The sequence below is a fragment of the Canis lupus genome, chromosome 1 (genome assembly GCF_003254725.2).
Source record: "Canis lupus dingo isolate Sandy chromosome 1, ASM325472v2, whole genome shotgun sequence".
NCBI lineage: Eukaryota > Metazoa > Chordata > Mammalia > Carnivora > Canidae > Canis > Canis lupus.
This window is the reverse complement of record NC_064243.1, coordinates 110,432,670-110,445,138: the sequence shown is the minus strand read 5'-3', so window position 1 is coordinate 110,445,138 and position 12,469 is coordinate 110,432,670. Positions and strand designations below refer to the sequence as shown.

Sequence of the window (12,469 nt, the reverse complement as noted above, 5' to 3'; positions counted from 1 at the left end):
GGCTCGGAGCCTGTGCGGCGGCGCCGCCGCCGCCGCCGAGGACAGGCCGAGGACAGGCCGAGGACCGGGGGCAGGGGTGACGCTTCACCCTCTCCACTGCGCTCCAGCCGCTTGGCCGTCCGTATGATTCGCTTCACTTATCCCCATCACTGGTTGTCTTTCAGCAGGTTCGCTTTGTAGCCCCATCAACTTTAGAACGTTCATCAAGATCCCTTCAAGCGTAGATGAGATTTGCTTTGTTCGTCTACAGTCGCGAAAGCGCGGCGGCCGGAGATGTGGAACCGGGCGGGCGGAGGGCCTCCGCTCCCGCGACGCCGCCTCCAGCGAGCCCCGGGCCTAGCTCTCGGGTTGCCTTGGCAACGACGTCGCTCGCTCCTCCCCGAATCCTCCCGCCCTCTTAATTTTAGCCCCGCCTCCCCCCCCCCCCCCCAAACTGCGGGAGGTGCTAGGAAAGCCTGGCGAAAGTGCGCAGGCGAATATTAAGCGATTAAATTGAGCGGCGGTGGGGGTGGGGTGCGGTTACAGCTCGTGCGGATTCGCTCCGGGCTTGGGGATTTACCTGCTCCGTCGCCCAATTATTTTGGTTGGCAGATTCGTCTCTTGGTTTTGGGATTTCTTCCCTCTTCCAGTACTTTTTTTTTTTTTAGTAAGGGGTATGATACTTCTCATGGGCTCATATTTATTTTAGTCTTTTCATTTAAATTGTGTTTCACGCAACGAATACAGAGAACTATTGATGAAATTGCTACCTACAAATGGAGGGCTAGAGAGTAAGTAGTAAAGAGGCACAGGCTTCGTCTCCAGGCAGAAGATCCTTCTGCCAGCATCCATCATCTGTACTCATATATTCAGTATGCCTCCTATCGCCTTTCCTTTCAAGCTCTCTCCCTTTGCATCTCTCCAGATCAGTTGGCCGAGCCCCGCCAAGCAGATGTTTTTTTATTTTTATCAACTCCATTCCCCTCTCCGCTGCCCGAGCTCGTGACGAATGTGTGCGAGTCTGAACGTTATCTAGATGGAGGCGGGCGGGCGGGGGGCGGGGGGGGGGGGCGGTTCAGGTTCGCGCTTGCGCGCTGCTCCGGGAGACGGCGTCCACATCGCCCCGCCCCTCGCGTTCTGCAGTTCCGGCTCTGCAGATTCGCTGCTCACGTTTCTTTTTCCCGTGGCTCTTTCTTCCTCTTGTTACCGGTTTCAACAACCCGCGAGACGACTCTACCTGCAAATCGTTTCAATTGATTTTCTGCTTTTCTTAGTCCGCAACGGGCTCACCGCCTCTTAACGAAAGTGCGGCTGCGGACGAGCAGGCGCGCGCGAGGCTCGGGGGAGGCGCGCTCGAGCTCCCGGCGGCGAAGACTACGACGACCAGGACAGCGAACGGAGGCGGCGCCTGAAGCGGCGGCGGAGCCCATGCCCCGGGACGGCGGGAGGGCCCGGAGAGACAAGCCCGGGGCCCGGGACATGTCCCCGGGGCCCCCGTGAGGAGGCGGCGGCGGCGGCGGCGATGGAGATCCCGCCGCAGGAGGCGCCGCCCGGGCCGGGCGCGGACGGCGACGCCGAGGAGGCCCCCGCCGAGGCCCGGTCTCCCAGCCCCGCATCGTCCCCCGCCGACGGGCGCCTCAAGGCTGCGGCCAAGCGCGTCACGTTCCCCTCCGACGAGGATATCGTGTCCGGAGCGGTGGAACCCAAAGACCCCTGGAGACACGGTAGCTACCGCCGGGGCGCGGGGGCGGGCTCGTGGCGGACCGGGAGTCAGCGCAGCGCCCGCCACCGAGGTGGTGCTTAATAAGTTGCACTAATGATTTAAGAAGACTGTCGTCGGTTTAGAGCTGCAAAGTGGCTCTGGAAGAGTCGGGGTGGCTATTGGGTTGGGAAGGTGAAAAGTAGCCGGTCTGTGCGCCCCCCCCCCCACACCCCCCCCCCCGGCACTGACGCTGAAGGTGGTCTTTCTAGGAATTAGAACAATAAGCAATTAAAGAAAGTTTGGAGGCTTGGAGATTGGCAGGGCGGTAGTATTCGAGTTCAAAGTCTCCGTCCTCCCCCCGTCCTCCCCCCGAAGAAGGATAAAGAGAGCAGTCAGGGGAGGAAGAGTGGGTCAGCATTGGCGTGGAAAAGGCAGGTGGCGTTTGATGGGCCCATAGGGATGGAAAGAGGTTAAGTTGCTGGTCTGGAAACTTCGAGACAAGGGGTAGTCATGTTGCTCACTTTTTTGGCTGAAAGGAAGAAGAGGAATAAACCAATGTGGACTGTGGCTGTGGAGAAGTTGGTAAATCCTGGGGTTAGGAAAGGGGAATCAAAGTTAACAAATTCCTAGAAAAGGAGCAGAGTTGATGGTCACTTTGGAGGTGGATGAGATAAGTTGAAGGAGGTGTTAGTTCTTGACGTTAAGAAGAAAAGTCACTGCATGCCTCCTTTTCTTCCCCCGAAAAGGGAAGCAAAACATTATCAGTCATTAAGGAGCAGAGGAACTTTCGGGCCTGGCTGTGGAAGGGAATCTTTAAAAAAAATTTTTTTTATTCCCAAGAAAAAGTTGGGGAATTAGAGTTGTTGGTCCTTAGAAGGTGTGTGCCTGAAGAAGTTTGCTGGCTTGAGGTGTTGGGAGAGGGAGCAAGTCTGCAGATTATAGGTCCCCTGAAGGTCAGGTTCGTGTTGAACTGAAAGGGCAGCTGGAGGAGTGTGTGTGTTTTACCTGTAGGGCTAGAGTTGGAAAGTTGCTCCGTGGATGAGTGGCAGCGTTGAGTCTGTTTCTCTGCTGGAGATGTCTGTTTTGCCAGGGTGGAGCCCAAGAAGAGAGGGGTCAGAAAAGTTGGTCATTTGGCCCCAGGAAAGAGGAGGCACTGTTGCTAGTCTGAGCAGTGGAGGAATTGTGGGTTTTATGTGAGAGTAGGAAACATGGTTATTGGAAGCTGAGCACATAGGTAGCCTGCTGTAAATGCCAGTTTGGCGAGTTACTGTTAGACAACTTCACATGTTGGCATCGGGAGCCAGCCAAGTCTTGGGCTCTCGGCCTCAGGGATAGGGGTCCCTTTTGGCTTAGAGGACTTGGGCTGAGGAGGGGAAGAGTCTGATGGTGCCCTGGCTATAGCATGGTACCCAGTCCAGGGAGTTGAGAGTGGGAAGGGCGAAAGACCTGGATAGGTAGAGGAGGTGGTGGAGAGCAGAGGTTCCAGTTCAAATCCTGACTCCCATTTACCCACTTCATAACCTCAGGCTTGTTATTTAACTCTTCAGAGTCTCCGTTTTCCTGACTGTGAAGTGGGTAATAATACCCCTGCCAAGGCTCTAAGAGAGGACTAAATTTGGTTGTGTATGAAATGTGATTGGCCAGGATGAGCTTTCATGAAGTCACAGTTATTGTTGGTCATTTTAGGGGTGATGTTGAATGATACTGGTCATTTTAGGAGCCAGTCTAGAGGGGTCGGTTCATGTGCTTGAAGCCTGGTTGTTTTGCTTCCCGCGCTTCCAGGAGAAGGCCAGAGAAGGTGGTCAGTTTGTGGGCCTGGGGCAAAGGGAAGGGAAGATGAGCAGTGTGTGGGCTGGAGGGTCATGGTGGGGGCAGGGAGAGAGTTGGTGCGGGGTGGGGCTGGGGGCAAGTTTCTGGTGTGCAGGTTCCCAGAAGGAGGAACAGCTGTGTGTAACCAGCTGTTTGATTTTGAGTAAGCTGTTTTTCCTCTCTGAGCCTCCTGTTTCTCTCTCTGCAAATGGAGGTGCTAATTTCTACCGCGGGGTAGTTGTGAAGATTAAATAAAATAGTCTTTGTAAATTCTTGCCACAGAAATAGCAGCTGCTGTTACCCAGGCAGTGAAGGAGTTTGAGAGAAGAACCTCAAGAAAGAGGGGTCACTTGGAGTCTGGCTGGGCGGAGCTGAGAGAATGGTTGCTGATTGGTCTTTCCTGGGTAGGGGGAGGTAGTAACAACTTACAGGCTGGGCGAGTCTCTCATTTCTGGAAGTTTAAAGAAGGGACAGCAGGGACTGGTCAGGACTCACACTCCAGGAGCCAGTGGGTCTGGGGTAGGGAGGTGATAACACTGAGAAGTTAAGAAAGCAGTTTATGGACTGGCAGAATTGGTCTGTCTTATGGGGTGGGGAGAGGGAGTTGAGGGCTCAGCCTGGAAGTGAAGGAGTTGGGGGTTCGTGGTCCCTAAGCAGGGAAGTGGTCATGGGTGACATTGGTGAGTTTTGACAGTGGGATTTGCAGTACAGGAGATTGGAAGGCTTGTCAGTGCTGAGGAGCAGGGGGCTAGTCTCTGTGCCTAGAAGACAGTGAGTTGCTGCCTGACCTGGGACCAGGGAAGGTGGAGTCTTACACGGCTGTAGAAGAGGAAATTTGGTACAGAAAGCTGGGCTAAGGAGGTTACCTAGTTGGGAGGCCAAAGGCTCTTCACTGGAGGCTGCAGGGAGGACTCCGTTGGTCCTAGCAGTGGGGCAGGAGTTATGTTGGACTGGGTCTTTAAGCCATGGGAAAGCACAGGGGGTGTCATTTGAGCTGTGGACATAGTGGGAAGGGTGATGAAGGAGTCATTCTGGGACCTGCTGTGGTCATGTGACCCCATGGTCAAGAGTGAGGGGAGAGTTGGCGGGTCTGATTTGGGAGAGAGGTCATTCAGAAGCTGTTCTTCCATCATGGAGATGGAGAAGTTGCCTCAGCCAGAGGGTACAGGGGCATCCCTGAACTAGAGGAATCCGGGGCCCCAGCACAGGGTGACCATTCAGGGAGGAGAGCTGGGTCAGGCCCTGATAGAGCCTCTGGCTGGGGTGGAGGAGGGCCAGGCCCAGACTGGAGTGGAGTGGTGGCCCAGCTGGGTGAGAGACTCTGGGGAGTGTCTGTGTGAGGGCAAGAGTTTCATCAAGCCCTGCCAGAGGTCACTTGTTGGGGATCCCTGCAGGTGAGACTATCTGGAATCGTGGGGGTGGTCTCAGGCCTATGGAGGCTCAACCTAGCCCAGTGCTCATAGGGGCCTTGCCTAGCTCCCATCTTACATAGTGTCCCTGCTTGCCCCACCCCCCCGCCCCAACCTCAGAGGTCCTGCTTATTTTCCTCGGGGCACTGGTGGCCATCTGCTGTTACCTTACGTGCTTGTTATCATGCTAGTGGTCTCTCTCCCCCACTGAAATGGGAGAGCAGATGCCGTTCGTCCTCATTTCCACTTCCTCAGCCTCTCAGAGGACATGCAGTGACCGTGGTTGAATGAGCACTGGTGGGTATGTATGAGGAGGTGACACCAGGCCATGCCTGGGACCTGTGTAGCCAGAGTGTGCTTCCAGGCCAGGCCTGGCAGCAGTGTGGCCTCCAGCAAGGCTCTTGTTCTTGCTGAGCTTGTTTGTTTCCTCGTCTTTGGAGTAGTGATCCCTGCCCTGCTGACCACCCAGGACGTCTGAGCAGATGGGATGAACTTGGTGGGGCAGGGCTTCCACCACAAGCCAGTTGTGCGTGGATGGGAAGTGAAGCTTGAGGAGGAGGCGGGGTGGAAATTGTGAGTGGAAGAGGCTGCTTCAGAGCTGCCAGACTGGCCACCTGTGGGCTCTACTCTCCCCGGAGGTGGAAGCGGGCACCACTGGTGGAGGAGGGGCTGGCTGGCTGCACTGGGCCCCACCGTCCCACCTCTCCTGAGGGACTTCTGTCTGGGACCCTTCTAGACCAAACTGCAGGAATGACCCAAGGCTCAGCTCATCTTCCCAGTCCCATGAACACTGTGCGGGGAGGAGATGTGGGCTCTGCAAGAGCAGAGGTGGTGGAGAGCATGTGACACTGACCGTGATGTGGGAGGCTTGTCTCCCCTCCCTCCAGTCCTGCCAGTGACTCATTTCCCACTCCCTGGCCTCTGGCCCATGAGAGTCAGTCCTGCAGTGGGGGGTGGGGGAGTTTTGCCCACCAGGAAACCCGTTGTGTGAAGTTTTGCCCACCAGAAACTCCTCCTGTGACATGTCTGCAGAGTCAGGAGGTCCCAAAGATGAGGCCACCTCTGACCATCTGAGTTTGGGGGTTGGAATGGGCAGTGGCCATGGTATTCTCAAATGAGGATCAAAGAGGATGCAAATACTTTACTGTTGGTTCTTATTGAAACCTGTGCTGTAGATTTAGTCCTTGAAACTGGTTTGACAGGTAGAAATGCACCTGTCATTGGTAGAAAGAGGCCCGCCATTAAAAGACTCAACTCAAAAGATTCAGCTCAGGGGGTGCCTAGTTGGCTCAGTTGGTGGAGCATTTGAGTCTTAATCTGAGGGTCATAAATTTAAGCCCCACGTTGGATGTATAGGTTAAAATAAGTAAATAAACTTAAAAAAAAAAAAAGACTTAGCTCAAAGTGGTGGTGGTGTAAGAGACGTAGAGGATGGGATCGTAAGGGGCTGCTGTTGATGCTTTTGCCCAGATTTCCATCTGGACCCAGCCGCACATCCTACTGCCGGCATTGGCACGTAATCTGCCGTGTGACTTTGGGTGATTTGCCTTGTGACTTTGGCCAATTGTTCTCCCTGCCCGCGATTTTTCTGTCTGTAAAATGCAGCTGACAATAGTACCTCCTCATAGGGTGATCGTGAGGATTAAGCAAGATAACAGAGTCCATAGTGAATGCTCATCAGATGTCTCCCTCATTTTTCCTGTCGTCGCCAGGCCTCGCCAGCTTCCTGTCTCTGTTGTATGCTGGTCATCTTTCCCCCCAGCGTCTCCCCCATCAGAACCCTGCTGCCCTGTCCCTGACCGGGCATGGGAAAGACCTCAGGCTCCAGGCCTGGTTCCATCTGTTACAAGCTAGGTGACCATAGGCAAGTTGCCCAACCTCTCTGAGCTAAAACTAAATCATCATGTCTTGGCCCACCCTCCTGAGAGAGGTGGATAGGGTACTCAGATTGTAGACTCAAAGCATTAGCCTCTATGGATACCTTCCGATGACTTTGGACAAGTTACACCCCTTCTCTGAGCCTTAGTCCCACCTGTAGTATAGACCCTATCACCCAGCCCTCTGTGCTCTTGGGCACTGTGCTAGGGGTGCCGCTGTGCCAAGGCCGGGCCCTTTGTACATGTAAACTCAGACAAGCCACCCTCCTTCTTTCCACCTCCAACTCCTTATTTGTGTTCGCATTGTATTTCCCTCTTCAAGGGCAAAGACTGTGTACGAGTCACCTCTGTGATCTCAGCCTGGTACACAAGAGGGCCCAGGCACTGGATGAAAGTCAGAGGAATGAGGTTATCCTCACACCTAATAACCTGTGGTGGTGTTTGGGAGAAAGCTTTTGGAGGAGTTAATCTAGGCTGTGCCAGGGGCTCTTCCTCAGATCTGCAAGCTGGCTTTTGAGGTCCATCGCGAGCCTGCAGAACACGCAAACTTAGCAGGCAGGAGGCAGTAAGTTCTTGAGTGACTCAATGGAAGTGCATATGGGTGTGTTTCTGGGAACAGGGCACCTGGGGCTCTCCTTGGTCTTGTGCTCCAAACATTAAGAACTGCCAGATGGCCCAAGCTGGACTGGCTATGACCAAGGCAGCCCTCTGGAAATGGGGGCCAGGAATCTGTGTTTCTTTCTTTCTTTCTTTTTTTTTTTTAAGATTTATTTATTTATTTGTGATAGACATAGAGAGAGAGGCAGAGACACAGGCAGAGGGAGAAGCAGGCTCTATGCAGGGAGCCCAATGTGGGACTCGATCCCGGGTCCCCAGGATCATGCTCTGGACCGAAGGCAGGCACTAAACCACTGAGCCACCAGGGATTCCCGGAATATGTGTTTCTAGAAGGCTTCCCAGGTGGTTCCAACAGCCAGGTTTGGCCATCCTTCCACTCAGTGCTCAGCCTATTCAGTACTCAATTCCAAGACTGCCTTCCTGCCCTCGGTTCAGAGGTGGCTGGGGTTGACCTTATAGACTTGTTTGGAACAAATCTGAACATCTGACTTGAGGTAACTGCAGAAATTTGAGCTGGGAACGCAGCCTGCCACAGTAGCGCATAGAGGGACCCAGGTTGAAATCTCTGCTCTCTGGATAGCCTTAATGGTCACTACTCACTGCCTACCACGTGATCCCCCTGCCATGGGGCTAAACGTATGGTCTCAGTTAAAGCTCACAGCCACCCCAGGAAATAGGCGCTGTTCTCCCAATTTGCAGATGAGGTAATTGAGGCACAGAGAAGTGATGTGACTTCCCTGAGAGGTCCCAGAGCCAGCTGATGGTTGAGCTGCTATTCAAAGCAGGCAGTCCTCAGGGATGTCTGGGTGGCTCAGTGGTAGGGCGGCTGTCTCGGTGTGATCCTGGGATCCGGGATTGAGTCCTGCATCGGGCTCCCTATTGGGAGCCTGCTTCTCCCTCCACCTATGTCTCTGCCTGTCTCTCTCAGTGTCTCTCATGAATAAGTAAATAAACCTTAAAAAAAAAACACAAAACAGGGAGTCCTGTACTCTTACCTCTGTGTCCTGGTGACATGACCTTCAGCAAGTTGCTGCATTTAGTTCTGCAGGCTGTACAATTTCTTCATGTGTAACCCGTAACCCTTTATGAAATGGGGATGATGCTTCCAGCTGTGGCCAGGATGAGAAACCTACCAAGTAGAGGGCCCAGCCCAGTTGACAGCTCAGGATGGAGGTTCGTTCGCTGTTGAGCTTGGGCAACTCCAGAGCCCTGGGAGGTCCACGTTTCTCCCGTGTCCTCAGCACTAGGTCCTCGTTCTGACCCTTGGCCCAAGTTCTTCTTGTGTTGCACAGTGTCTGGTACTTGGTATGTGCTCAGTACCTCCTGGCTGAACGTGTGCCTCAGTTACCCCCCAGACAACCATTTATTTAACACAGCACAGGCATGCTAGGTGTTAGGGGGCGGGGAGTGAGACACGCCTAGCCCTCGCCTACCTGGAGGTCATGATCTAGTAAGGGAGACACACAGTACACACTTCTGATCAGACCAGGGTGCCCAGGACTCTGATTAGGAAGAGCTCACAGGTGTACTTGGGCAGGCAAGCAGGCAAAGGTGGTTTCCTGGAGTAACGGCCATTTGAGGCCTAGAAATCACAGGAGCCAGCCAGCTGAGGAGCAGGTGCCAGTGCATACCAATGCTTGGAGGCAGAGAGTGAGCCAGGCACATTTGAGAAGTGGGGCAAAAAAGCCAGTCTTCCTGGAGGTGGAAGCGGGAAGGTCAGAGGTGAGGTGGACAAGGCAGGAAAGAGACCACCAAGCTGGGACCTCATAGGCTGTGTTAGCCTCGGGGAGCCAGCAGAGGGTTTTAAGGAGGGGTATACCTAGTATTTTTATTTTATTTATTTTAAAGATTTATCTATTTATTTTAGAGAGAAAGTGTGTGTGTACATGAGGCGGGGAGGGGCAGAGGGAGAGGGAGAGAATCACAGACTCCCCGCCCCTGAGCACAGAGATGTGGATCCCATGACCTGAAATCAAGAGTTGGACGCTTAACTGACTGAGCCACCCACGCACCCCATGCCTGGTACTTTTTGTTTGTTTGTTTTTGTTTTTGTTTTTGTTTTTGCCTGGTACTTTTAACAGAACTTTCTGGGTGGTGTGAAGGGGGTGAGACTGAGGCTGAGAGACGAGGGAGATGGCGCTCTTGGGGCAATAGCTGACATTTGACTTCATGAATTTACTGTCAGCTTTATCTGAACTTTCTCTGCCTTCTGAAGGCTTTGCTGTTGCCAGTATTCCCGTAACAATTCTAAGGTGAGTTTTCCCCAGACCATTCTCTTCTTGGATCTCTGAGCCCACTTCCTCTCCCCCCAGTCAGTTCACTCTGCCCTCAGGTGGGATGGTGGGCAGCTGCTTGTAAGCTATGCATTCAGATGCCTGTACCACCTCCCCCGTGTGGCCTCAGGAAGTGACTTCACCTGCGCAGTCCCTTTAGATCCCACATTTCCCAGATCCAGAAAGCTCTAAAGTGTGTCTCAGACCCTGCTGAGGTCTTAGCATAATAGAGCTATCCTATTCCTCTTCTAAAATCCAGGAAATTCTGCATCCAGAACACATCTGGCCCCAGAGCCTCCAGCAAGAGACCATGGAGCTCTTAGTGGGCCTCAATTCTCAAAAGGTGAAATGGTAGCAACACGAGAGGCGTCACAGGGCTCGGGCTTTGGAGCCAGTCCAGCTCTGTCCCTAGGTGAATCACTCGGATTTTTTGCATCAGTGTCCCCATTTGTATAGGGATTGAGGATTAGATTGTTCCAGACTTGGAAAGCGACTGAACAGTGACTAGCTATTAGAGACTCTCAGTAAGGATTTGGTGAAGTTGAGTGAGGTCAGGCCCCTGCTGTGTGCCTGCTCCGGCTCCTTTGTCTCTAAAAGCAAGATGACAGCCCCACTTCCCCAGGCTAGAGGGCATAGGCCTGGGTGTGGTTCAGCTGTATGAATGTGGGCACGTCCTGCAAAACATCCCTGTGCCACCAGCGTCCCCATTTGTGAAGCCATTTTGGCAGACAAGTCTGTTCCAAAGCTTTCAGATTCCCCGGGAAAAGAGCCAGGCCTAGGGCCTTTGAGGCCAGCAGTGCACCCCGGGATTGAGCAGATCTGATGAGAACGCCTGGGGTCCTGGATGTCACTGCTCGCAGCTGGGCAGGCAGGCAGGCACTGCCCATCCTGACCCTGGATGCTACTTGCCTTAAGGAGCCTGTGGCACCTCCAGCAGCTGGAAGAGATTTGGGGCAGCCCTCTGTGGCTGGAGTTAGTGTTGGAGAGGTGGAGGAGCCCCCAGTTCCAGAAGGCATTCAGAGGCTAGGCACCCAAAGAAATTACAGACACCATTGTGCTCTGGTTATATTTCCCCCCGTTTGGACCACAGTTCACAAAGGCAGGGCCCATCTCAGTTTGGCTCCCCTCACTATCCCCAGAACCTTTGTGGTGCCTGGCACTCTGTAGGCCCTCACATCGGATGGATTGGTGGTGGATGGAGGTACACATTAGGCGCTCTCAGGTTATTCTCAGCCCCTTCCTTACTCTGCAGTTGGTGCAGAACTGTTGCCTCAGGTGGGGGTGGTGGTTTGGAAGTGTCTGCTGACAGCCACTTGGCTCATATGACTTGCCTGACACCCTCTTCCTTTCCGGCAGAAGCCTGGGTCCAGAGCCTTGCAGTCTGATGCTCGAGGGAGGGTCTTGTTGTATCCCAACTGGGCTGTCCTCCCTGGCCGGTGGGCGAGCTGCTCTTGGAACCCACTGGGGTCAGACTCGTGTGGCACCTTCACACCCTCCTCTGCATCTCTCCACTCTTAGTCTCCTGCCAACCGTCATCAGCCATGTCGTGGCAGAGCTGCTAGCGTTTTGTGCAGCCTTCCCCTTTCTGCAAAGCAAAGCACCTTCACAGCTAAACTCCCTTCCTCAAAGCAACAGGGAATTTGGAGAGGCGGCCAGGAGATGAAGGCAATCTCCAGGGAAGGGACCCTGTGGAGGGGTCATGGCCCTGAATGATGGTGTCGGTGGTGACAATCATAGCTCACTTTCAGGGACCCTTACCCAGTCTAAGCTCTTCATGTTCATCTACTTATTTCATCTTCACAACAGTCAGAAGGCAAAAGCCAAGGCTCGGGGGGGTGGAGGGAGCCATGTTCAAATCAGAGGGAATGGTTCTTATCCTCTGCTGTTTCCCAGAAGCCTCTGAGAACCCCTTCGTAACCATGGGGTGGAGTCCATGGCTCTGAACCTCCTGACCCAGAAACAAAAATTACCTCTGCTCAATGCGCCCCTTGCAGTCCACTACCTTTCCTGACCGGCTCCTGCTCATCCTTCCCCAGCTGGCTCAGACGTCACCTCCTTGGCAAGGCCCTCCTCGGTCCCCAGAGTGCTGTACTTGCCCAGGTTCCCATGATGCCCCATGCTGTTGCTGTTTGTTTGGGTCCATCTCCCTGCCCCCAAGCTCAGGTGCCCCACGAGGGACTGAATCTTGTCCTTCTGGCTCCCTGGAGGAGACACACCGCTTAACACTCCCGAGCATCTTGGAGACTCAGGCCAAGTGGGTCTGCTAATGAATGCCCCAGTCCAGGGGCCTTGGAGCCCTCGAAACCCAGTCGTTGGGGGCCATGAAGAGTGCCAGGGAAGGAAGATGTCTGTCAAGGGATCACTTGTTCAGACTCCCATGTATTCATTCCTCACCAACACACACTGTGCCTGCGGAGCGCTGGGTGGAGGGGTCCTGTCGGCTGCCCTGGCTCTCATGCTTCCCCTGCATGTTCAGGAGAGCAGCCCTTTATTCCTCTCTCACGTCAGATCATGCTCTGTGACCTACAACCCCCAGTCCAGAGTCCTGGCACCAGCTTAGGAGGCCCGGCCCCTACCACGCTCACTGACCCCGATGGTGAGCACTCTTCCTCATGTCCTCCCTGGGTTCAAGTGGGGTAGCTTTCTTTCAGTTCCTAGAACATTTGAGGAACTTCCCACATCCTGCCCTGGAATTCTGGCCTTGCTGTCACGCTCCAGTTTGTCTTCCTGGCCCTCTGAATCCCATCAGGTGGTCAATGATCTGTTTATCCATAGGCCTGCAGATATTCTCTGTTGCTCCCT

The 12,469-nt window shown here is 54.0% G+C and overlaps 1 protein-coding gene across 3 annotated transcripts in view; it reads left to right on the top strand.

Annotated features, from left to right (window-relative positions):
- The first annotated feature begins 1,148 nt into the window (after window positions 1-1,148).
- Window positions 1,149-12,469, top strand: part of PPP1R37 (protein phosphatase 1 regulatory subunit 37) — a 40,562-nt gene continuing 29,241 nt past the window's right edge. The window contains exon 1 of one of the 3 annotated variants that reach the window (XM_025424681.3): window positions 1,149-1,703. In XM_025424681.3, the coding sequence (XP_025280466.3) occupies window positions 1,502-1,703 (202 nt within the window). In that variant the 5' untranslated portion in view covers window positions 1,149-1,501. Of the gene's footprint in view, window positions 1,704-3,364; window positions 3,483-12,469 lie in introns of those variants that run through there. The other 2 variants (XM_049109295.1, XM_049109292.1) reach the window with 2 other exon arrangements.